We start from the raw sequence: 27,343 nt of genomic DNA on the forward strand, positions 1-27,343 counted from the left end.
GACACTAAGCCTTTACTATAACCAGTAGTATTAATTCTTCTATACCACTGTGCAAATATGAGCGAAGTGCTGTAGTCTTGCTGAGAATCATTTACTGCTGCCTGTGACTTATACACAGAATTATTTGCCATATGTTTCTTCCTCTCTTGTCTTCTTCCTCCTTAAATAATTTAACTTCAATAAGATATCATTAAAGGAAGAACAACGGAATTTCCTCGATGTAAGCTGACCGCCTGCTAGATGGAGAATCCTACAAAAAGATGAGCTGACAGCTCTGTTCCTTGCTTTGCGTGTTCATTTTACACATTTACATTACAAGAGAGATGTACTGTGTTATTTCAGTAAAGATTTTTCCCACTTCTACAAGATTGTGCTATATTTGCCAGTGCAAGAAAAAATATATACATAGGCCTAAGGGATCTTATGAGTCTGGCGGAAGCCAGCCTTCCCTTGCATTATAGTTCTATCATTCTTGCATTTGTTGTGCTCTTAAAATTATCATAATTCATGCATTTAAAGGAAAATAAAAATCTCAGTAATTCAACACTGGAGTTATATCTCTCTTACCGCATCTTTATTCCAGAGCAAAAAATAACTTACGTTCGAATGACAATCATAAAGCTGTAGCCAATTGTCCCAACTCCAACAAGGAAATAGGAAAGAGGCATCCTGAACTTTAGCCATCCAATTGTTCTTTGGTTATTGTAATAACCATAAAATAGCACAGAATATTGTGCAAAGCCCTGAAAAGCCAACAAAAATTAGGTAGTATCACCAGTATGTTAAATATGCAAATAAACAGAAATTATATCAATAGTAATGAATTGAAACTTGCATCTCCATGAATTTCAAGCAATTATAAACATCACTGTAACAAATTTCAAAGGATAGAAAATTTCTCCTTTTGAAGTTTTTTAAAATACTTTGCATAATTTATGTTGATTTTCACATCTCTTATTTTCAACACTCTTCATAGCTCTACAGTTTAATTTAAAATCCAAAATACTTTTTGGTATAAAGACAAAAACACATTTTTTTTTACAAAACTTGCTTCATAAAGTGTGAAAGTACAGAAAGTATGAAAATAATTTCACCAAAAAGGTCAGATTAGTAATTTATTTTCTACATTCGTAAAACATTATTGCAGGTCCTCATTCTTACATACTCACCTACTCATATACTTTCTACCCACACTACTCTGTCAAGAAATGCTGTTTGTTGTTCACAGTGATATGCATCATTTAACAGGTAACTGTATTTTATTGGTTAGTATAATGTACATTTACTTTTCTGTAGGTAAGAGGTTTTTTTTTTTTTTTGGTAATAATTTACTGGTGAATGGTCAACTACAAGCAAGATCATGGAATCATGATCTAAAAGTAATCAAAATAATTAAAGCTTCCAGGTAATCTTGACGTTAGAGCAAGAATTCATGCACTAAAAGAATATCATATTCAGAAATCTTTACAAGGACAACTCAGCCTATCTCATTTTCATTCATATCATAATAATTTTCAGAAACATAGATATAGTATAGAAATGCATAGGTATAATAGATAATAATATTTACTTCTCCAAATGGAAATGTTACTGTAGAACACATTTATTACTAATTACTATTAGAACACCTGCACTGATAGGACATATTCAGGACATATTACAGCATCTTATAATTCCATGTTAGCCTTTGTTTCTGTACACAGTCAGTGCAGTTCTGGAAAGCCTTTTGTACCCCTCAAAGTATTAAAATATCGTTTAAGTAACTGTGCTCTGTCAAGTCAGAGATAATCCCTCTACTGTGTGTAATTCAGACTGTTCCCCGGTCTTTGTCTACAGCACTTCACCAGGAAACCTGAAATATTTTTAGCTGTATAAAGGTAAGCATACACGGAAGATCACTTTCACTCCTTCCTCAGTTTAACATAAAAAAAGGATAAAATAAAAATATTGGTCAAAAACACTATTATAATAACCCTTGAATGTCTGATTCCTTTAGATTAAGATTATTGTCTGAAATGTAGAATATATAGTGTTAAAATTGAATTCCAGGTAGAATATTAATGAATCCAAAACTACTTCTTGACATTAAAATGAATACAATATAAAAGACAACAAAGCAAAGAACATTTTGAGCTCATACTTTGACCACCAAATACCCACTGGTGGGTATTTTTAGAATGTGAAATGATGTTCAGTGATATATATTCAGTTACTTGTAACTTACTTTGTAGCATACAAAAACTCCTATCAGATAACAATAATACTTTCTTCCCTGTTTAACTAATGATGCCATTGCCTTTGGAGAATGCTTGTCAATATGACACGTTCTTTCGAATCTGAAAAGTCTAGGGGATTCATTCCTTTCACTGTCCTATTCCACATTGTTACCGCCATCGCATTTGCTCCCCGTGTTAACTTCTGCTATTTGCTGGACTTCCTTCTTCAGAGCTGTCAGATCTTGTTTCTCTCAGTCCTTATAAACTTTCCCTCTCTTTCTACCATCTGTCTTCATTCATCTCTTTTCTCTCCAATCCAGTTCCTTCAATATTTTGTTCCCATTTGTGGTATAAATCTCTTTGCATCTCCAAGACTCTTTTCAAAAACTCTGTGTTACTATATAATTAATATCTCTTCAAGGTCTCCGTGACGTGTTAACTTCTCATTTTAAAATGTCATCATCATTATCCAATTTCCCAGCCACATAGCTAGATATATTCTTTCCATCACTTAAATATAAGTCATTATGAATCAAATGAACTGTTGTTTTAGGGAACAGTCATTGCAAAATATTATTCAGGTGGGTCTTTAGAAAGGCCAAGAGTCTTTCTATCCTTCTGTATGCAAATAGGGCCCACCATTTTATGTGACCAAATAGAACAGAAATTTTCTTTGAATGCATTTACGGAGAAGAACAGATAAACATACTACTTTATACTTGATTTTTATTAGGTGGTTTAAAGTGAGTAACCCTGAAAGAACTGCTTGAAAATTATAAAATTAGCATGTAAAAATCATTTTTCTCCTACATTCTGTTGTCTTTCAACCAGATTTCTCATCTGCTGATAGTCGAAGATGGAAAAGAGAGCCAACGAAAGCTAAATAAAAAATGAAAATCTGGAGTCATTTGAGGCTCCACAGAAGAGTATTGAGCCACAAAAGGAGAGACCTTATCTGGACTTTTGTTCCAGATTTGTACGTCACAAGATTAGGGACTCCAACATATTCTAACCAGAGACAAAAACGGCAATAAAAATGGGAGACAGAGCCACTGTACCCTTTCTGTGTTTTCTTCTGCAGGGATAAGAAAAATTCTTACTCTGCACGTTACCCGACCCCCCCTCCAAAAAAAAGAGAAAGAGGTAAGAAAATCTGCCTCTGCCCCTACCCTGAGTTGATCACATACAGCCTGTGCTTTTACCTGTCTTCTAACAAAAGTACTGTAACACCAATTTTATCATCTTCTGGCTTTATACAAAATCTCTATCTATAAAGAACAACTATAGCACTTGCCATGTACAAAATTAGAGAAAAATATGCTTTCGGAATAAAAGTAGCATACCTAAGAAAGTACCAGTAGAAAGTTCAGGAGGTATAGTTTCCAGGAGTAGAATGGACATCACATCAACAATAAAGTAAAAATTAAAACACACCTCAATACAGCTAAACTAGATCTATATTCTTTAAGATAAGAAAAGCTAAAAACATATTTAGAAAAAGACTTGCAAAGCATGTTTTATTCTCTTTTAGTTTTCTTCTTTTTTTTTCTGAGTCATACTGCCCCCTTAGATTTGGAACATAAACTCATAAAAACACATTTCCACTCATAAGGAATAGATGTCAACAAGAGATGCAAATCCAGCCTAGAGTCTTTTTCCTACACATCTTTTTTTTTGCTGGAAACTATAGAATGTGTGTGTGGACATGAAACTTAAGTATAATATGTTTTACCTGAAGGAAATATTTATTCTCAGAATTCATGGAAAAGGTAAATTATTTCTATTTCCCTTTTCTCCTGAAATATTTCATATTAAGTCTCTGAGGATTAAATAATGAAGCAAGAGCCAATACTAAGAAAAAGAATATGCAGCATGGCATGAATATGCACTCACACTGAAATCCCAGAGAGTAGCAAAGTTCATTGCAGTTGCTTCTTCAGCTCGTGGGACAGTTTTTCTAGGTAAAGAACCATATGGCTTTCCCATCAAAGCCTGGAACCAAAAAATGAGAGAAATTTACACTGTAAAGCAAAATACCAACATGGGGAAGGAATATAGATCTGATCATTGTTGGGAAGACTTATTTTGTGCTGCTTAACTATTTAGTTACTTCTTCAATTCTTTCCACCCCTCCTCACATTAATAGATGGAACTATGCTAAAAGTATGCAATAATGGTAAGGTTTTTTAATTTAAAGTGAAGTTGTGCTAGTGTTAATGGACAGTCATGCAGTGCTTCTTACAAAGGAATCCAAGCTGCTCTGAGGACTGAGCTTGCCTTCAAATGAATTGATTCATTTTTCTTCCATCATGTATTTTCCTGCTTTATTTTTAGAACTGCATGAGCAGATGCTACAGATTTAGGCTCTGGATGATGAGAGTCAGGAAAATCTCCCTCTCACTGGTGGGACATTTGCCCTATATATCTCCTCACTGGGCCCTCACAATGCCTCACCCTGGAAATAGTTGGGTATTTTCTGTTTTTGTTTCAGTGGAGGAATTTCAGTAGAACCATTAAAATGCACTACTAGGAAACTGCTTGAAACTCCTATCTGATCTTTTCACATCCACTGACAAGGACTTAAGGAAAGAGGATATGAAACAGAGAAATCAAGGAGATAGCAAAACAGTTTTACTTCCATGCAAGTGCTCTTTTTAGAAAGATAGAATAGTCCTCCAAAGCCACTAGGTAAATATTACATTGCACAAAAGTGATTTTTTCTAGAATTACAACTTGCACTCAGCATTTTAACCGCAAAGCAAACATCTCAAAATACTATCAGTCTCTCTCACACCTTGTTAATATATGCACATTAAGGCTACTGAAAAGGACCCATGCTGCCTAAGAGGCGTGGAATACATCTCTATAATGTACATTATATCAAGATATGCTCAGCTGATGCTTAGTCTTGGTCCATCTTCTTGGTTCTCCACAGACAAAAACACAATGCTGGCTCTGTCACAGAATAAGTGAAGTCATTTAGGGAAGATATTTTTACTTGCAGATATTTTTCTGCCATGTCTAGTTCAAAAGACCCTCTAGAATCAAATCCCCATGGCAAACATATGCCCTTATAGCTTTTGTAAATTTTAGAGCTCCTAATGCATAAAGATACTACAAAATTAGTTAATAGTCCGGTCCAATAAAATCTTACGGTAAAGACAGAAATTCATAAAACAATTCTGAATGATAATTTAAAGCATTCCCACCTCAGGCACCATTACAAGTCCAAAGGTCAGTCCAAAAAGAATCATGTTTATTCCATACATCCAGCGTAAGAATATAAAATAAGAAGCTACTGATGAGCCAAAGTGACCTACGAAAACAGAAGATGTGAAAAAAAGGCAGATGGGTTAGTCTATTTATGTTTCTTTATTTAAAGGTAAATTTGCTTAAGCTTGTATAAAATAAATAAAATCAGAGGAGGTTTTTCATCTTCTTTATTACTTCTTTATTACTCTAACCTTTTCCAAATTGCAGGCTGATATTCAATGACGTGACAAAGAAAAGTGAAAACAGAAACTAAAAAGCATAATTATTACTTATACATATTATTTGTAGTCATGCAAAAAAAAGTCATATTTACTTATACAAAATCCTCATGATTCAATATTAGGATTCAAGGGGAATCACCTTTTTCATTTTTCCTTTTTTTCTGGCTTGCACTGGGAGTATTTTTGACAGGCTAAGAAGTACCAGCTGAGTTTTAATGGGAAGAAGCACAGAATTAGCAAACAGTTTTTCCAAAGGCACAGAGTACTTGTAAGTGCTTGTCTAATGCAGCTATTGATGTGGTCACTGGAGTTGTTCACTGGACACAAAAGAAAGATCTGTGAGTGTTACAAGCCCCTTCTTTTGCTTTGCTAATGGTGGACTCCACCTGCACTCAAGGGCAGAGGCAATCCCATCACAGGAAGAGCACAGATGAAGCCTTGGACTGCACCCCTAGGGGTGAGGAATGACTGGGCAGCAAGGGCCTGATTTGACCAATATCTCTGTAAGTGAGCCCACACAGAGGTAGCAGTTTGAATTCAATGCCAGCTTGCTGCAGCACTGCTTCTGCTGAATGTAGAACAGCTGATGGTCTTGTTCATCTTGCTGTCAGAAATTAGGAAAATACCAGATTTCATTTCTGTTACCAGCAATTCACATGTAAAAAATGACCTTTTCACAAGTTTTCTCACACATACTGTGTAGGAGTGAAGGAGACTTGACACATTCTGATGGCAAATAATGAGAAGCAAATCTCTCTATGCACAGGAATATAGATTGCAGTATCCACACTGTTTCACAAAGCCCTGCCACAGATTTTTTCCTTTTGTGAAATGCATTTAACACAGCTAGTGCCACTAGCTGATAATATAATAATATCAGCAGAAAATTAAATATGTTTAAACTGGTACAGGCGCACAGTATAAACATATACCCATTTATAAGACACATTTATGAGAGCTGTGCAAAGGGAGAAGCAAGTCATTCTGACAAGAGAAGATATCAGCATTTCAAAAGCTGCTTGATTCACAGCTTGGAATGAAAACAATTTTGCAATTCTCCATGAAGAAGAAGACAATCTTAGCATTTATCTACTGGGGAGTCTGGGCACAGGCCTAGGATGAGAGTGTTTAAATCAGGCCAGCTACAACTTTTGGGATCCCTTGGACTCAAACAAATTAAGTGTGGGGAATTTTGTGTAGCCAGCAACCTTTGATACCATAGGATTTCTCCTGCTGTGTGTTTTGTTTTGAGTTAATGCGAATATTCCCTCGTGTTAGAAATAGCTTCCTTTCATGAACGTAATTACAGTCCAAAAAAAAAATGTCATCATGATTTCATCATTATGCATCTACCTGGAACATCTGTATTAGGGCTCTGCATTGAAATTACATGTATCAGTTTAGCTATTGCAGCTCCCAACACAGTCTGATATTGGCCTTCATTTCTTCTCATCAATGCATCAGGAACAGCAGCCTTTTATAAGAGGTTCAGCTGGAGAAGAAAGTAACTTATCTATGGACACCCTTCTCCAGAATGGGCAGGTCCACATTGTAGTCTATCCAGAAATTAGAATTCACTTTGAAATGCAGCCTGGTCAAGGGATGAATGAAATCTAGTATTTTAAAGTAGGTGTCAGGCATCCTTCCCAGGCTGATGGTGCAGCATACAAAATCTTGGTACGCATTGCCATACATAGTCCAAATGCTAGTTGTGATCCCAAAACTGACATTAATAAATGTCCATTCTCTAAGAAAAAAGTAGTGGCCCCCCAGCTGAAAGGGGTTGTGATAAATAGGGTATTAGTTACAGAAGGGAATTAAGAAAGTAGGAAGAACCGACCAGAAAAGTTTCTCTGTTGCAGCTTAGATATACTATTACTTCTTGTATTCTTTTTATTATTCTCTTCTTTATTATCTGACATGTTGTTAGCAGATTATTTAGCTGCACAAAGACTACCAGAAACAAGTCTTGTTTATATATGTGGTTAATATAACTTTGCAGTTTAGGTTATAGTATGAAATAACAAGGATGCGTTTTCTCATGCCAAAATAACACAATTTAGTCCTGCTTTAAGAATCTTTCTTTAACCTGTCTAGAGCACAGAGGTATAATTGTTGAGTTCTCTGACTTGGTGCTGTTAAGGTTTTTCCTGGATATCTACAAATGACCTTGAAACAAGACTCTGACTCTTTTCTTCAAAGCAGACAGGAATTCTTAGATTTACACAATATTGACTGTTCTCCTTCACAGATTACTCTCTGACTAACCTTGAAGAAGCCAGTTGTTTATTAAAAGTATCTTCATGAAGTCCATTTATAATTCCCCAACCAGACCAAACAAAGTCAAAAAAAGAGAAAAAGAAAGGACAAATCTTATCTCCCTCACCATGTCAAATGAGCACAACTTCAGGCACAGAGTTCTGAGCACAACTGTGAAGCTGCTTCTGTGAGTTACTGTCTTCCCTGATCCTTCCTAGATCCAGGGAAGCGTTCAGGTGAATAGCACTGCCAGGCCCCAGTGTGTCACTTGCCACTGTTCAACCCTGTACTCCAGCTATCTTAGAAGCATCTGACTGAAAGGAGTGAATCTGTAGTTGTTTGAGAGATCGGTACCAAAAATCTGCAACAGCATAGCTAAAATATCTTTATTTTTATTTTTATTTCTAAATAGGCTCAAATTTGTTGGCCTTCCAGCACCATTTGGCAATGGTGGGGTAGCACAGATAGATACCTACCCTCTTTTGCTTTTGTACAAGAAATAATTTTGTAACATCTAACACAGTTTTGTATTTCTTTCTAAGTCAAGGGAATCTCTCTCAGAAGCACCCAGTTGATCATTTGGTACTATATGAGACCTTCAATTCCATCGTTTTCAATCTCTCTACAACCCAGACTAATTCTGAGAACTGACCAAATCTAACAAGAATTAGGTGCAATGCTAGCTGCATTTGTGTGTTGACTTCTGACCTATATCACAAAGCTGATGGTCAGATTATGTGGCATTTTATTAAAAATGTCTTGATCTTTTTTGTTGATCTTCTAGATTTCAAATGGAAGTATCACCATATTTCTACACTAACCTATATGTCATAGATTATTAGTGCTGCAAAAATGTTTCCTTTCTGTACTGAAACTAGTCATATTTGGTCTGTGTCCAGATACAATTTTTAGAAGGACTGAAGGATAAACATTAGATGTTCTAAGTGGATAGAAATTTTCATCTATTTTCCTCATTTTCTACTATAAACAGTTACTTCCATATTTGATTGGGATTTTTTATAAGCAGCTCAGCTTTTAGATGGGAAAAAGCAAATCATCCCCGTGTAAAATCATAGACATAGCTTACACTGACAAGTAATTGGGTGAAGGTAAGAGGTGTGAGGGTCTGCTGACCATAACGAGTCCCTTAGCACACACACACATTTAATCAGGTGGAGAGCTTCCCTATATTGAGCCTGTTAAGTGTCAAGTCTTTTATTCCATTCATAAACCTTCACTTTATACTTTCCATTAATGGGCTCATACGGGACTCAAGCAAAAATTTCATAAATTCTTCTAGACATTATCTACATGATAGTGATGGGACCTACATTTCAGTGCTTAAGCATCTGCCTTTATGCTGAAAGGAAAAAGCTGATAGTATAGTATCAAAAATGATAGTTGAGGATTTTAATTTCTGTGGGTTGAAAGGGTTGTTCATTCAACTTTAATCCCATAGTCCTTTTCTTCTGTCAATCCCATTCTTCTGAAAGTAGCAGATCCTAGAAACATTTACTTTTTAAATGAGCTCAGCTGCCTGTTGAAGCACACCATATGTATTGAACCAGGTGCATATGCATGTGTTCTAGGTACAAAATTGTCACAAACGAAACAAATTAGTTTAATCACACCAAAGAGGACAGTAACAGGGAAGGTAGCCGTACAGGCCGAGCTCTGTGGGAGAAAACTGAGCCAGTAAATTTTGTTATGTTGCTGTGCTGGCGGGCTGTAAAAAGAGCAGAGAATTGGTATTCTGGTTTGGGTGGTCTCCCACCTTATTCGTTTTCTTAAAGGTAGATTTACCATGTGATAACTAGACTGTAGGTCTATTTGCAACTGGCTGTTGTAATATACTTTTGCAAAATTGAAAGTTATTTCTGAAAATAAAAAGTTTCTGAATTCCTCTTAAAGGAGGGCTTGCAATCTCCTTTAAATCCAGTTTCACCTTACTACCAATTGTATTGTCACATGAATAAACAGGGACCACTGGGGAACAGTGATTAAAATTTCTGTATATACAATATGATACCTAATTTGAAACTTTCACAGGATATTCTAAATAGCTGAAGACTCCAATCACTGACCCAGAAATCATTCTATCTCCCTTTAAAGATATTCAAAGAATAATTACATACTAGTGAGAAAGGCCACACTTTGCTTTTTCTTGTATATCATCCAGAAAATATCAAAAAAAAAAAAAAAGAAAAAGAAAAAGCCAGCTAAACAAACTCTCCTTGTGCAGCTCCAGACTGATAGAAGATAGAACATTCTTTTTTTTTTTTTTTTTTTTTTCTCTTCCTGGCGTGGGGGGAGTGGAGTGCATGGTGTCAGCTGTACAGGCATTACATATGCCAAAGATTTTCAAGTCTTTGTTTCAGACTGGCTATGTTTCATAAATCTTTGGCCCATTCATACTTAATTTTGAGATAGGGATTTTAATGGGATTTTTTTCTTTTATACTAAGTTTTTATTAATTTTAAATAATCCAGGAAGACTGACAAAATTAAAGTCCTTGATTGATAGAGGAGACTGAGAAAATATATATTTTCTGTTATCACAGAATCACAGAATCAAAGAACCATTGAGGGTGGAAGGGACCTCTAGAGATCATCTAGTCCAACCCCACGCTGTTCCAGCAGGGACATCTAAAGCAGATGGCACAGGGTTGCATCCAGGTAGGTTTTGAAGATGTCCACAGAAGGAGAATCCACAATCTCTCTGGGCACCTTGTTCCAGGGCTCTGTCACTCCCACAATAAAGAAATCCTTCCTCATATGGAGATGGAACTTCCCATATTTTAATTTATATCCATTAACCCCTGTCACTGGACATCACCAAGAAGAGTTTGTCTCCATCCTCTTTACATTCCCTCCCCAGGTATCTTTTTTACATTTTCTCCTCAGGTATGTATATACATTGATGAATCACCTCCCAGTCTTCTCTTTCCCAGGCCAAACAGGCCCAGCTCACTTAGTCCTTCCTCACGAGACAGATGCTGCAGTCCCTTAATCATCTTTGTTGCTCTGTGCTTGACCCTCTCTGGAAGTTCCCCGTCTGCCCAGAACTGCACCCAGTACTCCAGGTGCAGCCTCATCAGAGCTGAGGAGAGGAGCAGGATCCCCTCCCTCGACCTGCTGGCAACACTTGTCCTCATGCAGGCTAGGGTCCTATTTGGCCTTCTTGGCCACAAGGGCACACTGCTGCCTCATGGTTAACTTGTTGTCAACCAGGACTCCCAAATCTCTCTCTGCAGAGGGTGATGGTTGTGCTCTTTCCCCAGCTTAACCTGACTTCTCATATGTAGCCCTATATAATTGTAAACTACCACATTATCTGGTCCTGGTATTTGCCTCCCTGATTTCTTCCCTCACTCAGAGTTTAACCATCAATAAAAAATCTGATGACTGCATCCTGATGGGGAGATAAGGCTAATTGTGTGTACACCAGCAAACAGTCATTTCTGAATTGAAAGAATGACTATAAATCAATCATCTTAACCCATAAATATGGGGACAGCCCAAGAGCCCACTGAGCTCTCTTTGCATGGCAGCAGGCTGCATGCTGGGATCTCCCCTTTGGCAGGGACCCCTCTCAGGGATACTTCTCGAGGTTAAGAGTTCCTTCCCACTACAGATTCATGGTAAGTGACTATATGTGCTCTTTTTCTGAACTTGTAAACTTTACTTTGGAACTGTGCACAAATCCCTTAGTCATAAACCGTTGACTAGGTCTGGGACTAGGATTGGATCCAGTCACACCCAGAATCCTCTCAGAAGGAGTTTGGAAAGCAAGGGGGTCCAATCTGAACCTCATGACTCAACGGCAGGGTGTTCTTGATATTTCTGTGTGTATCTTGAACCTCCATGCAGTAAATAATAAATGACCTTGCCATAGAATCTTGTGAAACCATTGTCTTTATCAATAAAACTTATTCCTATTTCTTTCTCACAAGTGAAGTGCATTGTGTCACTTACCCCCCATCATCACTCGTTCTGTGACACAGAGCTGCTTTCCAATAGGTCAACCCCTAATCTGTACTGGTGCCTGGGGTTATTCCTCCCCAGGTGCAGGACCCTGCACTTGTCCTTGTTGAACCTCAGGAGGTTCCTCTCTGCCCAACTCTCCAACCTATCTAGGTCCCCCTGGATAGAAGCACAGCCCTCAGGAGTGTCATTCAGGTTGGTCAAACATGACTTACCCTTGGTGAATCCATGTCAACTACTCCTAATCACTTTCTTTTCCTTCACATGCCTAGAAATGGTCTCTAGGATGAGCTGTTCCATCACCTTTCCAGGGACGGTGGTGAGGCTGACTGGCCTCCAGTTTCCCAGCCAGTCCTCTTGCCCTTTTTGAAGACCAGTGTGATATGCTGGTTTCTTCCAGTCCTCCCACACCTCTTCCACTCCCCATGACCTCTCGAAGATGATGGAGAGAGGCAGAGCAATAACTCCCGCCAGTCCCCTCAGCACTCTTGGCTGCATCCCATCCAGACCCATAGATTTATGGGTGTCCAGTTTGCCTAAAAAATCTATAACACAATCCTCCTCAACTAGTGCAAAGTCTTCCTCTCTTCCCGTTATCTATCCTGTGTCCAGGCTCTGTAGTTTGTGGGGACTGGCCTTAGCAGTAAAGACAGAAGCAAAGAAGGCATCTAGTAACTCTGCCTTCACTGCATCCTCCGTCACCAAGGTACCCATCCCTTTCAGCAGTGGGCCCGCATTTTCCCTGTTCTTCCTTTTGCTGCTGATGTGTTTGGAGAAGCCCTTCCTGTTCTCCCTGGCAACACTTGCTAGCTCTGATTTCAAACGGGCATTGGCATTTCTCGTTGCATCCTTGCATTTTCTGACAATGTTCCTCTATTCTTCCCATGTAGTCTGGCCCTTCTTCCACATCATGTATGCTCTGTTTTTCTCTTTAAGTGTTTCCAAGAAAAATTTTATCAAGAAATAAAATCACATTTTCCTAACTAAGATGTTTTTTTCTGGTTTCCCTCTGAAAATTTTGGCTAACTTTATTAAAAAGTCTTTACCTGTCCTTAACACTTAGTACAAAATTTATGGAATCAAAGAATTAAAAAATATAAAGAAGGAATTAAGACAGAAAATATTGAATCATCAGAATGAATTATTCCCTCTATTTCCAGGCATAGAAGATAGAACATTGCTAGTTATTAAGTAATGCAAATGTCCTGCCTCATTCCTGCTCTTTCTCAGAACTGGATTTCCAGGAGCAGCCCAGACCTGTCACAACCTGATATTTACTGCTTGTTTCACTGTTGTCTACACCTGAAATGAGCTGCCATGTAGAAAGCTCTCCAAGTGTCTTTACATTGCCCTATTTGCTACATGAGACTACAGTTTGTGGGAGTTAACATGACTAAGCACTCACCACAAGCATAATTCTGTCTTTTAAATAATGATTCAGGTGTCCAATCACTTTCCCTGGCCTTTATTGAGTCTTTTTGACAGACCACAGAACAGAGTACTTACAAGTTAGGTGCTGCTGGTACCAACAAGAAGATACTCTAAGTCTTTCAATACGCCACATTTAGCAACCCCCTCTTGTGTAAAGAGAATTTTAAGTATTCTTTACGAACATCTTCGCACCTATCCTATTCCTTGTCAGGTGCTTGCATCCCTGGTGTCACTGTAATCATACAAGTGGCTCTACTGAGCTCCAAAAGAAGTGGTTGGTGCAGTAACCTAGGAGTCAAAGTTGAGTCCAAGTCTCCTGATCCTGTCTCAGTCCATAGCCTCTGGAAACACAGCCGCACTTGCAGAGCTGCTTCTGCAGTTTCTTTTAACAGCTGCACCTCTAAAGACAGCAGCTCTTAAGGACATTTCCTGAAGTTCATGTAAAACAGCTTGACACATGAAGCTTCTCCAGCATGGTCTGTGCATGGTCTCTGCTCCAATCTAGAGGTTTTGATCAGATCTTGATATGAAAATTTGGTTTTATAAATGATCTCATACTGAATCTATTAACCTGAAATTTTGAGCAAGCAGTGTAATCATTTACTCAAGCAATACCAAATGCCCCAAAATACAGAACAGCTCCTGGCCTATTACTGCCATCAAAGTGTATAACTGATATGGTACACTATCTGTCTACATATAAACTCAGATGACAATTAGGTTTCCATAAAATGATGAAGCAGTAGTCATCTGGTCTCTGTACTTCAGGGTGTCCACATGTCTTTTCTGCTCTTCTACATGTTTGTCACTCTTTTGTTTTTTCTTTTCCACTTCAATCTTTCATGTTTCTTCTCTTTTAATATCTAAACAACTTCTCTTTTTCTGGGGCATGGGAGACACTACCAATCAAGAAGTCCTTGAGCTTAGTACGTATGAGATACCTGGTGACAGCTATCACTTGGATTAACCCAAGTCGAACACATTTTGACATATAATTATTCTCCTCAGCATAATTTCAGAGTTTTGTTTGAAACCAAAACTTGCTCTATACTTTAGAGTTTTAAACCAAACTGCAGTCTGTTTGTACTTCTTAAATTACTAATATTCAAAGCACGATACTGTTTCTGTAAACAAAAGCAATTGCAAGTCACCTAGGGAACAAGCTGAGCATACAGAACAAGATGCCACAGAAGAGCAGAGCTCACAGTCTTAGCTCATCAACTTACTAAACAGTAATATCTCACAGTGATTTTGGGAGTTTCCAGATGAGAGGAAAAATGTTGCTCATTGCAGGAGAGAAAAAAAAAAGATACAGACATAGAACTAGAAAAGTAATTAATTCATATTCTACAAGGAGATAAATGTGGCTGTTAAAGTTGTCACTAGCAGAACAGCTGCCCCAAGACAACTTCCTTCCAGAAACCTCACTCTAATAAATCCTCAAGGTGTCTATTACATGTCCAGACCAGTAAAAGACCATGTGCATCTTGTTGCTGTGTTTGATTTTATCTGCATATAGATAAAATATATAGATATATAGATATATAGATAAAACATCTGTATGTAGCAGCTCTTTGTAAACTCCAACCTTAACAAGTAGATAATCTGTCCAGTCGTATGTAGACCGTTTGTTTGAAGGCTTTAATAAATTCTGCTCAAAGGTTATTTTGCAGTCCAAAAATTCCCCAAATTTCACAGTTTCTTTATTTTCTTGTTCTTCTCTTGTTCTGGTCATTGCATTTGATGCAACTCATATCCAAAAGGACCAAGTCACACCCTACTGCACTCTTAAGCATCAGGGACATAGCTTTGCTAAAATACTCCTGAAGTCAAGCCAACTTTCCTTTTAAAATAGAAGGCTAGAGATTAAATCTTTTACTGAAAGTGGAACATAAAGCTGAGTCATATGAAAGAAACACTCTCAAACATTGCCATAGTACTAACTACAATGTTTTGTTTACATTTATGTCTAATATATCATGACATCCAGACAGGATCATGATCTTTTACTCTATTGTACAATGTATGGAAATGAGAAAAATAATGCCTAAAGATTCTCTGATATAAGGCTAAAAAAAAAAAAAAATAAGCCACAGAAATAATTATCTAAGACAAAGTAAAATTAAGGTGGAAAATATCTGGTTTCTAGTATGTTTTTCATATTTAATATCAGTACTCACTTCTGATCTGTTGTCTGTGTACTAGGGACTATTACCTGTAAGATGACTAACAATCTATCTCGAACATATTTCAAAGAGCTAAAATATCAGGCTCAAGAAATACAAATGAAAGAATAAATATTCATAATACTATACACTTTACATTTGATATGGACAGGTAATTCTAAAATATAAAAAAGGAATTTAAAATTCTCACATACATCAGGGATGCTATACGAGGTATTATGCTTTATTACCTTCCAGAAGTACTTACTTTCTATCTCCTTAATTTTCATTTCCCAGGGTATGCAGGCTGTCTTAAAGTTTTCAAAATCTCTTTGAAATTTCATCCATTTCTGAAAGGGTCACATAAAAATAAATAAATAAATAACACAATCATCTTACAACAAAACCACTAGCTCTGCCTGGCGACTATCTGGGATGTACTGCCTTTTAACTATTTCTTCTTTGAAAAAGAAAAGGCAATGAGGCTGACTCAGGCCAGAGCTCCATCTATCCCATATCTAACAGCCTAACAGCAGTCAAAAGTGGGTGCCAGGAGTAGAGAGTATGTAACACTACCTTCTTAGTACTCTCCTAGGTACCATTTTTTTTCAGCTCTCAATTCTTAAGCCAGATGGGGGTTATTAGATACCTCCTTTGATGGATTTCCCTGCCATGACCTTTCCCTGTTGCCTCTTGAGCCAATGTAATCCCTTAATCATCCACAGAATCCTTTGGCAAAGAGCATTGCATCAAAGCACTAATGTGTGAAGAACCATCTCCTTCTATTCCTTTTGACTGTGGCTTCTTTTGAAGCCCCTGTTTCTTCCACAAGAAAAATGATTAAATCATATCATTCATTTCTGAGGATTGCTCCTGAGAATTAAATTTGTTCTCTCCTTTGCTATCCAAAATTCAGATCTAGAGCTCAAGCTGTGTTATTTAATTGCAACTACTTAAACCAGTATTTTATCTATTGGATAAGAATAACTTTTATAATTGAGCTTCTTGTGCACAGCTGAGTTTGAAACTCTATTTTTTTTTAATATTAATGCTAATTAAATGTGATTGCACAAAAATACGTACTCACAAAAATGTGACAGTTGCCTACAGAAAAGACAGTTAAACTAAGAGCATACCTGGCCATAGTATATAGTAGGGCACTCTTAGGATGTTTCTGCATAGCATTTGAGTTCAAAGCAGGAGCATACTTTATAAATGAAGCCCAGCTTGCCACACTGTGCTTTGCTTTGTGCTGCAGAGTGGTGTCAGAGCACTCATTAAGTCAAAAGATGCACTCTACAAGTGCACTAATCCATGCCAGCTGAAACTGGGCAGTCCATGGAATCACACTGGACTTGGACGAAGGTAAAACCTGCCAGGACACATGGTCCTCAGCAGCAACCGGTTGACCCTTCCATCACACTCCTGTTGAGCCACATAATGTGCTGACTTGACACAGCCCTGGCGTATAGGCTGAAAGGAAAAGTCAAGAGTATTTCTGCTGGGAGGGAAAATGCACTTCCTGATCTTTCATCTGCCTAAGAAAAACACCAGGCTTGGGATCTGGTTCATATATAAAAGCCAAGGTACACCCATACAAAGCTAAACTCTCAAAAAAGTTGTTTTTGTCTAGATGATAAGTCTCAATCAAGCTCTGAGTTTGGATTGGAAATGCAGTCGCAAGACAGCAATGGGAAAAGGGTTAAAATGTAAATAAGACAGGGAAATTTACTTGGAAAGATGTAGACATATGTCAACATCTACAATCTCTCTGTCTGTATTACATGAAGTTAATGAAATAGTATATTTACCTTGGTCATCATCACTTTGTATGCATAGAACTTTTTTCCTTTTCCTTTCCCAAGGGCACCTTCAAACTTTTCAACAAAAAGTTGGGCTTCCCTGGAAATGAGAGAGAAGAGAGATACAGATGATGTAATAGGATACACACAGGATACTGTCTCTTCCAATGTAACCCCTCCCCATCACAGATTTTTGCATAACAGTGTTCCTTAGCAATATGCAGAAAAAAAAAATGTTCCAAGAGGTTTTATTTCACAGAAGACTAGTCAAAGGTACTGCAAACAGAATACACAACCTGAATGTGTCACTGCTCTAATTCAAATGTATTTGATTACATCCCGTTAGTTATCCAACATTTGTTTTTTCAGTGACTTTCATTAAAAGTTCAACTACTGTCCATTTACATCACTTCTTATAAACTGTTATTCACCTTTTGGGCCGCTGGTTCTTGTCCATCTACCAAACAGAATTTTATTTTATTTTATTTTATTTTATTTTATTTTATTTTATTTTATTTTATTTTATTTTAATTTTGGTTTGGTTAGGTTTGGTTAGGTTTGTTTTTTTTTTGCAGAAGTGCATACACTTACGGCTCTCATTCTCCTAGACTAGCTTTAATTCATTCCTTCAGAATATTTGACTAAATTATACCTAACTGTATTATTCTCAATCAGTTCTCACATGTGCGGCTTCAGTGGTCCCAAAAATATTATTTTTTACTCTTTAAAGGGAATGTACTAATATTTACTCCATTGTTTTTCTATGGAGGAAATAAGCCTTCCAGGCCATGCATAAAACACTGGAAAATAAAGTGATATTTCTTAGCTTTAGATGTATACACCATAGTGAATATCTACTTTGCCATCAAGCCAGACTATTGCAAAGCATTGTGTATTATATTATTTGCTTATTCACACTAAGCACTTGGGGAAATGCAGAGAATTAGAAAAGTGTTAATTGTGAGGCACACCTTCCTAGAAGCTATGCAGATAAGTTCACTGAGTGAAATTATCTTGCTTATAGCTGCATCCCACAGATTTAAGTCACATGAAGAAACGAAAAGATTGTCAAACTGCAAAAAAGACCCCAAATTCCCAAGATAATGCATCTGAGCTCAGTTTCTTTTTTGAATTCAGGTTGGCAGAAGACTACAGCGTTTATCCCAAGCCCATCATTCTTTATTTTGATGTGGCCCAAGACACACACATTCAGATGGAAAAATAAAAGGCCTCACACCACCACCACCAGCAGCGCGCGTATCCCATCCCTTCACTCCACCAGTGTTCTTCAGGAAGCAAGTCTTTGTTAAGGCTTTAGATTTCTAATACAGCATTTTGTTCTGGATCTTGGAGTCTGATCTTTCTATGCTTTGCATAACTTTAATGATCTTTCTATGCTTTAAATAACTTTAATGCTCAATGAGCCTTTAATTTTCTCTTTTGAGACAGACCTCTAAGCCCTTCAGAGATTTTCTTGCTCAGCAGTAACATCTCATACTTTAATTCTGATTCTCAAACAAGTCTTTTCTTCAATCCTAGCCATCTCATATAAGTTAGGGAAAATGAATTCTTCCAGCATTCAGGAATCCCACTTAAATCCATGTCCGGAAGGTTAAAAATCTTGCGTTACCTGGAGAGAGATAAAGCAATCCTAACAGCAGATGGCAGCTTCCCTGTAAACTCGGGAGTCAGTGATGGAGTTCCATAAAAGCAGGCAGTATAAACTGTGCTTGTACTGGGCTTGCAATCACATGATAATTTTGATTTGAGAAGAGGAAAATCTTCTACAAATCGCTACTGCCAGTGATTGAAGCAGTGGAATAGATTCATGAAAAAATACTGAAAGCAAAACCTATAAAGCAATAGAAATACTGTTTTCCAGATCTTGCTGTTTCTTCCAGATCTCCAGGGTTAATGTTTCTGGCTTTCCTGAATGCTTCCCTGGTTTTCACTTTGCCAATGGCTACATTCTCCCCTTTCCCTCCCTTTCTTTCTTTGCCAAAAGCTATCACCTCTGGTTATAAAAAGAAGGTATTTCAAACAAACATAACAAACTATGGCTAATAGTATTGACCATTTCTATGAATTAACAGCCAAAGTCTTCATATAGCAAGTAAAACAAAGAACATGCTGCATGATATTATTATGCAGATGAAAGAAATGGGTAATTATTTTGTAGAATGGAGAAAAGTCCCTTTTATGTGTCAGAAATGTTGGAAGCGTGTCTTGCCCTTTTTTTATGTTCAGTGGATTTCTCTTTACCAATGACATTTTAAAGAGTATTTTCATACCTGAGGCTAAATCTAATTTTGACAGACTAAGTCTCATAAGAAAACCCAACCATATACAAGCATATAGAGGAGTTATGTGTCCCATAGCAGCCTATCTATTAGCTGTAGCCATGAATATTTGCAAGAGTAATTTACAGATCTTATTTGATTGGTAGTTAAATGCACATCTCTGTAACAATTTTATTCTATGAAAAACTCCCACTGGAGTTTTAATGAAATGAGTGAAAAGCAAATTTACTGCAGACACAGAGCTTAAAAGAGGACCTATGGGTAATGAGGCAGAGAATGTTTGGTGCAGTTGGACAAGGCAGTATTAGGGAAGGTGTAACTATCAGCTGATGCTGGAACCATCAAACAAAATGTGTTTTCCTTCCGTATCTTGTCCTTTCTTTCCTCTTCAGCCCACTGCAGTTCCACTGCACTCCAGTTCCACTGGGTCACTCCTGACTTCTCTGATATGCGGGGAAAAAAAAATCGCATTTCTGCTTAGGCTTTGTGGCTTTAAAAATTCAACAACAACACAGCAGTATTCACTCACAGAAAGGGGGTTGCAGTGGCCTTTCCAAGTCTGTGGCACAAGTTCTTTTTTTTTTTTTTTTTTGGTTAATTGTAGTCATGCCATTTAATTCAGTTTTCTGCCTTAATGTCTAAACTGAAAGAGCTCTTTTTGCACATCTCTGCAGACTTTTAGCAAACTTTCCTTTCCCCTATTTCTTTTGTACTAAAGCAAAGTATCAATACACAGGGAAAGAGATGGAGCAATAAAAAGCAGTCTTTAACCAGGAGTCCTATTTTATACAGCCAAAAAACTCTCACATATATATGCACACCTGCTTGGAAGTAATGCAACTTAGCTAACATGAGGACGTGTCAAAAACAACACAGAGAGACAAAAACAAGCTTTGTAATCACTGGTATCATGTGTTATAGGTAAATTATCTATATCACAAGATAGGCCAAAGTGTACCCCGTTAGCTAACTGTGAATTTAAAGAAGCTTCAGAGAAACCTTATTAATTGAATTACCAACACAAGGAACTAATAAATGTTGCATGGGGCCAGGCATTATTGTCCCAGAGAAGCCTGAGTTAATTATTAATAGTAGGTGTGGAGTTTCACCTTCCAAAGTGCTAGGTGTACGGTACTTTGAGCACTTCAGCATTACAGAGAAGGGATGAATTACAGCTCTCAGAGGTTGTTGCTAATGAATAGGATTCAAGTGGATTGCTCGCATTTTTCAGTAACAGTTCAGGAGGGTTTCAGTCTCCAAGATCTAAAAACTCATTAAAAAGAAATGTCGTATTAATATTAATCACCTAGGATTTATCCAAGTCTTGAAAAGATTGGCTAAAAACTGACAGCCAAACAAATGTTGCCAGGCAAGGGCTCACTTGAAAAGCAGTTCAGCAGCAATAATGGGCAAATTATAGTGTAATTTAATACCCATCTGGCCTCACGGACTGCTATGGTGGCCTTGGGGACTGCTAGTATGTTCACAATAAAAGAGCTGAAATACAGATACTCTTGAATATAAAGACAATATCCAAGGAAGTTTCCTCCATCTCACAAAATCACCTTATGAATCTTTGGGGTTTCGGAATACTTGCATAATATTTTGGTTTTGTTTGGTCTGCTTTGATGGATAACCTGAAATCCCAAATAAAACAAGTGGCACTAAAGAAAAGATATTTAAACCTCATTGTACAATACTCTGTCCCTGACCATGAAGAAGAGATTACTCCTTGGATTATTTACAGAAACTAAAAGCATCTTCCGGATCTCTTTATAGTCTGCATTTAATTGGGAATCTTCTAAAAACCATGAGCTTGACATTTCACATCTTTCTTTTTCATAACACTATTTTGTTTGTTTTGATAGTTTTCTAATTGGCTTGTGGTATACCTCTAAACTGAGACTACTATTAGCACTTTTCTAAGTCCTTGTGTACAATTCTCTGATTACACGGTAACTTAATAGCCTTGCTAATAGATATAAATTGCATGACTGCTAATAGCCCTTCCTATTTTGTAGCACAAATCTTTACGTAAAATGTGGATTATACTAATAAGGAAAATAAGATTACTATTCAGGAGTCAAACACAGTAGAATAGCTCTTTAAGTCTTTCTCTTGCTTGCATATATGTGCAAAAAGCTAACTTGGAGAAGGACCAGAAAGGGACACAATCCCCCCAAGCAGACACTTGGCTAGAAAATGGCATCACTTTTTCTGGAGTTTTTCCAGTTTACAGAAACTCAAGCTGTGGTCCCATGAGTTTTATCTTTTGTACCATTTTCTAATCCAGAAAATGTCTTACTAGTTCCTCTAAATCTCATTCTGATAAGAAACAAGTGATGGTCTTTAACAGCTGATAGCTTTTCAGGTAGTCTTGGGCTGATGTAGGTAGTTGATTTTGAAAGGAAAAATGCACAAAAAATCATCTCCTACAGAAAGGGCATACCTACAGCACTCATAAAACCTCCAAAACAGTGGGAGGAAAAAGCAAGTGTCCACAACGCTATTCTGAAAGAAGGAATTTTTCTATGAGAATTTTCTAACGCAGGCCTCCAGCGTGGGCTGCCATGTCCTATGCTCACAGCCAGATTCATTTACTGATAAGGCCTGGAGACAGGGGATGCACACTGATGGTCTCCTTAGCCCACCACTTCATGCCTCTCCTTGCCTTTACCTCCCTCCTTTCCCCTCTCCTGGGAAGGTCTCCTTATGGCGTAGCTGGTGGGGCTGGAGCCCCACCAAAGTGAAGCAGTGGGAGCGTGGCCCCAGGAGCTTATCCTCATTCCTGGATCTTCAGAGAATAATCAGAGGCTATTTGAAATGCATCCTTTAGATGCAAGGAGGTCAACTAGAAATTAGAGCTGATCTAATTTTGTAGTGCAACTTGATTGAGAGTCATTTCAGAAATGAGTTTTTAAGTCTGGTTTCAGAAAAAGGTGTTTTCTACAAAGCATGTAGTTGGGCAATTGTGTTCTAAAATTAACTGCTGATTCACACATCTCAGAACAAAAGACTGAAGGAAAAGATTAACTTTTTTACAAAGCACTTACTATGGTTGAATAGAAATTGGCTTTCCCATCCTGTAGAAAAGGAAAAAGAGAAAAGAAGAAAAAGAAAAAGAAAAAGAAAAAGAAAAAGAAAAAGAAAAAGAAAAAGAAAAAGAAAAAGAAAAAGAAAAAGAAAAAGAAAAAGAAAAAGAAAAAGAAAAAGAAAAAGAAGAAAAAGAAAAAGGGAAAGAAAAAGAAAAAGAAAAAGAAAAGAAAAAAGAAAAAGAGAAAGGAAAAGAAAAAGAAAAAGGGAAAGGAAAAGAAAAAGAAAAAGAAAAAGAAAAAGAAAAAGAAAAAGAAAAAGAAAAAGAAAAAGAAAAAGAAAAAGAAAAAGAAAAAGGAAAAGAGAAAGAAAAAGAAGAAAAGGAAAAGGAAAAAGAAAAAAGAGGAAGGAGAAGCTCCCTAAGGAACATCTGAAGCATTAAGTTTCAGTACATACTATTTTAAAAAAAGATATTATAGTTGATCTTCATTAGGGCAAGAAAATGATTTTGAATCAGAAAAGTAAAGATGTATTATGTCTTGGAAATATTAAATTTTATTAAATTGAAAAATTTAAAATTTCTTATTCACTTTTTTTAAAATGGTCAATTTAGTGAAAATTATACCTTTCCTTAAAAATTTTGTTTTGCCAAGCTAACGTTTTCTGCTAAGTAATATTTAGAGAAAAAAAAACCTTGATAGTTCTATTTATTACTTTTCAAATAATATGAGAAATATTTTTTTCTTTTTTGTCAAGAATATGTAACTAATCCTTTATCATGCCTTGGGAGATTTTCTTCTTGGAAAAACATAGCTGCTACTAAAGAACAAATATGGAAAAGGAGTTTGGTTCACGGCAAAGAACATGCCTTACAGTCCTGAGGAGAGACATCCAAGGAATCATCTCCCTTTTGTGAAAGCTTGGAGGCAGATGATAGTAGGAGAGTTTGCTCGTCTACCTTCAAAGTCTTTTTCTTTTCTGTGTATGCCATAAAATTCAAACATCTGACCAAGCAAAGAAGCATAAGTTATGGGGAAGGAATGACTAATAATAATTGCTGACCAAAACCTTCAAGAGTAAGAAATGACTGAGGAATTTGAAACACTTTACGCCAGTTTGTCCCTATTTTTCATTTATACAAGAATGAAGTCAATCTATCAATTTATTGATGACAGGCTAATGATTAAGAAAGTTCCATTAATCCAAAACAAATTTACAGATATCGTAAGCTATGCTGATACATACTATTTTACAGTGTAACTCATTTGGACTCCAAAAAGCCAGTTATGAAAGCAAGACTCTGGAAAACTTAGTCTGAGTCTGTATTATGGTACCTAAGTTATTGGTTTTGATTTTTTTAAAGATACAGAGTATACCCAAGTTCCATGATTTTCATCTAAGATGAAAAACATAGTTATAAACTAGTTCTCAGTACATTTTTAAAAACATGACCAAATATTGGTTTTTCTTTTCTTGGTATTTTTTCCAGTAGTTTACTAAATTTGTTTGTTTTTGTCTGTCAAGATATATGTGATTCTGTGCAGAACTGTGACAATCTAAAATGAGATTGTTCAGAAAAAAATGATAACTATTTTTGGAATATCATTTGATAGAGGTACATTGCAATAAATGTAGTTCTTCAGTTAATATAAGTAGATTCAAAATACAGAAACTAATCTGAGGAACTGTCATTTCCACTTGGAATACAAATTTTTCTAGGGCAAATAAGCTACTAAAGTGCTTCCAAACCTACTTCAAAGAGAGCTGTAGCAAAATATAGAAAAAGCCATTGTTTTGCAAGAGCTTCAGAGAGTACATTGATCCATGTTTTGTACTAACAAACATTCTAACGTGAGCAAATAAAATTAAAATCAATTCTAATAATTTGGTCAGAATTTTGGAAATAAAATAATTTAAATGTTGATCAAGATAATGGACGTTCTGATAAAATTGCTGCCCATGTCTAAATATATAAGGACAAGTTAATACTGAATCACACACACAAAATCAGAGAATGGTTAAGGTTGGAAGGGACCTCTAGAGATCAACTAGTCCAACCTCCCTGCTCAAACAGGGACACCTAGATATTAACAAAGAAATGATTTTCACTTCTTGGATAGATACTAAGCTGAGAAAATTTACTGTTGGCTTAACTGTGAAAGTACACCCCAGAATATAAAAAGATGTCTAATACTGCTGTATTAACACTACTGTATCAATACTACTGTTCAGCGGTCACTGAAGGTGACTAGAAGTACAAACTCAATTACAAACACTTCACAGATGACTATGAAGCCAAAATAGACTAACACTCTCTGTCATTCTGACCAGGAGGGAATATGCAGAGGTTCATCAAGGCTCCTGATCCAATACCCAAGGCTAGTGGCTGAGGTAATTATATCATGTAAAATTTACACATCTGCTTTAAAGACTTCTATCTGTACTTAATTGATAATGTCCATAATGACAGCACTATAATTTACCCTCACCATAAATTTATGCCACTTATCTTCAAACACTAATTTTCTTTGTAATGTAATAAAAGCAAACTGAGAGAATGTAGTTAGAATAGAAAAACAGCTATAAAAGTAGCTCCATTTGTAATAAGGATACATCTAGAAAAAAGAAATATTTTATGCTGGTGAGGATCCTATAATTATAATTAGAGGATATATAGACTATGAAAAATAATGTAATTACCTAATCTGCTCTTCTGCTTTCTCTGAAATTTCTCTCATCTTCACAAAATTTTCTCTTTACATCTACTGCTTACTTTGTTTTCTTTTGTTCTATGCTCTGTTCTTTCAAAAAATACATTTAATTTCCTCATTAGTACATCCTCCACAAAACAGTATTACCTTCCAGAGGGAAAAAAAGAGAGATCTTCCCCTCTTCCTCCCTGCATTTTTCCATTGCTGCAGTTTCAACCTGTGTTATGCCCTCTTTTCCCATCAAGATTGTGTTTTCTGTCTACAATAAAAACGTTCTGAAGTAGGGATAGGCTTTTCTCTGCTAGTTACACCTAACAAAACCTAGTCATATGTTTTGAAAGAGTCTGAATAGTACCGCGGTGACTGATGAGCTCTTTAAAAGAGATGAGCATAGCAGTCTTTACAAAATAATAGATTTATGTACATTAACCCAGTTTCCTGTGCCCCACTGGATTTTCTAGGTCAAAAGCGTTTTACATATGGAATACCTAAAAATGTATAAAAAATCAAGCTGAGTTTCCAGTCAGAAAAATGTTTTCTTTTTTCTTAATTTCAATAATAATAATAATAAAAGCTCTTTTCCCATAAGGTTAAGACAGAAGAGAGAATCTACCCTTCTCATCCCTGAAAGTCCTGAGGTATTGAAATTCAGCATTTGGTTTTCATTGTATCTTATCAGCTGGAGAAAATGAAAGTTTTTACTGGGATGTGTGGTGGAAACCTAAAATAAAGATACAAGTTTTTTCTATTTGCTTTCAGGTCTGCAGAGATGTGCAATTCCATTTAAATCCACCTAACTCTCTGAAAATATGTACCAGAAAGGAAATAGAGATCAGAAATGACTTGAAGTTAATTGTTTCAGTAGATGTGGAAATAAAGCAAAATTTCATTCATCATAAAACTCAAAACATACTTCAGAACAGACAGCTTTTTTTTCATCTTCCACGGCTTGTTTCGTAGAGTGGCAATTAGCTTCTTTTTTTCCTCTACCTCCTCTTTCAGCTTGGCCAATTCCTCCTCTGTAATCGGTTCCTCTTCAGAATCGGAATCGGACCTGCAAGTGAAAACAGGGAGAAAACCTTCACTAAATGTGAAAGGAAGAGCCACAAGCTTAGTGCCATACAACAGAGCCCCAGTAGGACCAGCCTCACACCAGAGAAATCTCATCACAGATGGAGAATGTGCAGCTCTTAGGAGATGTATCTGAATATCAGTAGCATTTGAAACTAAGTCATCCAGCCCACTGCATCACACTTCAGGAGATAGGAGATACCACAACGACCATGAAGATATGTTTAAAAGAGATGAAGGCCCATGCCTGTTTCCACTAAACAAGGCAGGAATAATCTCAGAGCTGGGAATGATTCACAGCCACATTGCAGAGAAGCTACCATTCATTCTGGTGCTGTTAGTAAGCTGAGGAAATAGTCATGGCATCACCGGACATGTTTTATTTATTCTTCAGGCACCAGTTTGAAGCATTAATGTAAGAGCTTGTTGATTGTCCACAATGTCTACTTTTCTAAAACCTATGCAGGTCTTTCTATTTTTATGTGAACAGTCTCATAGTGGCATAAAATCAATAATAACAGGTGTTTCCATTTTTTTACGCCAACAAATAGGAAAGTAATAAAAGAAAAATTATAAGACTTCAATTTCTTCCCTAAAAAGCCGATGAGGGAAAACTACCATTAACTGAGATCTTATTAAAAACAAATTGTTTGATGTGCTTTTATTTGCCTTTAGGGGATTGTTTGTTTTGTGCCCTCTGCCCCTCCTTTTTTCTTTTTTTTTCTTGTTTGGAATGCCTGAAAAGGCAGATTTTTGGATACAGCTTTCCATTTTTTAAGTACTTTGGGACCAGTACATTCAAACTTTATCAAGCTAGCACTTTTCAGGAACTTTTGCTTACAATTCACCTTTTTGAGTGTATGATATTCAAAATCTGA

At 36.7% G+C, this 27,343-nt stretch overlaps 1 protein-coding gene across 1 annotated transcript in view; it reads right to left on the reverse strand.

The window, feature by feature from the left end:
* The window catches only part of TMC1 (transmembrane channel like 1), a 67,112-nt gene that overhangs the window by 26,659 nt on the left and 13,110 nt on the right, over positions 1-27,343 (reverse strand). Inside the window, exons 4-9 of the mRNA XM_088537477.1 lie at positions 26,308-26,448; positions 17,360-17,450; positions 15,817-15,898; positions 5,426-5,532; positions 4,110-4,208; positions 601-743 (exon numbers count right to left, since the gene is read on the reverse strand). Of these exons, the coding sequence (XP_088393603.1) occupies positions 601-743; positions 4,110-4,208; positions 5,426-5,532; positions 15,817-15,898; positions 17,360-17,450; positions 26,308-26,448 (663 nt within the window). The remainder of the gene's footprint in view (positions 1-600; positions 744-4,109; positions 4,209-5,425; positions 5,533-15,816; positions 15,899-17,359; positions 17,451-26,307; positions 26,449-27,343) is intronic.

Source organism: Tinamus guttatus, unplaced genomic scaffold, assembly GCF_059628265.1.
Source record: "Tinamus guttatus ecotype Peru unplaced genomic scaffold, ASM5962826v1 Tinamus_guttatus_pri_ptg000782l, whole genome shotgun sequence".
Taxonomy (NCBI): Eukaryota; Metazoa; Chordata; class Aves; order Tinamiformes; family Tinamidae; genus Tinamus; species Tinamus guttatus.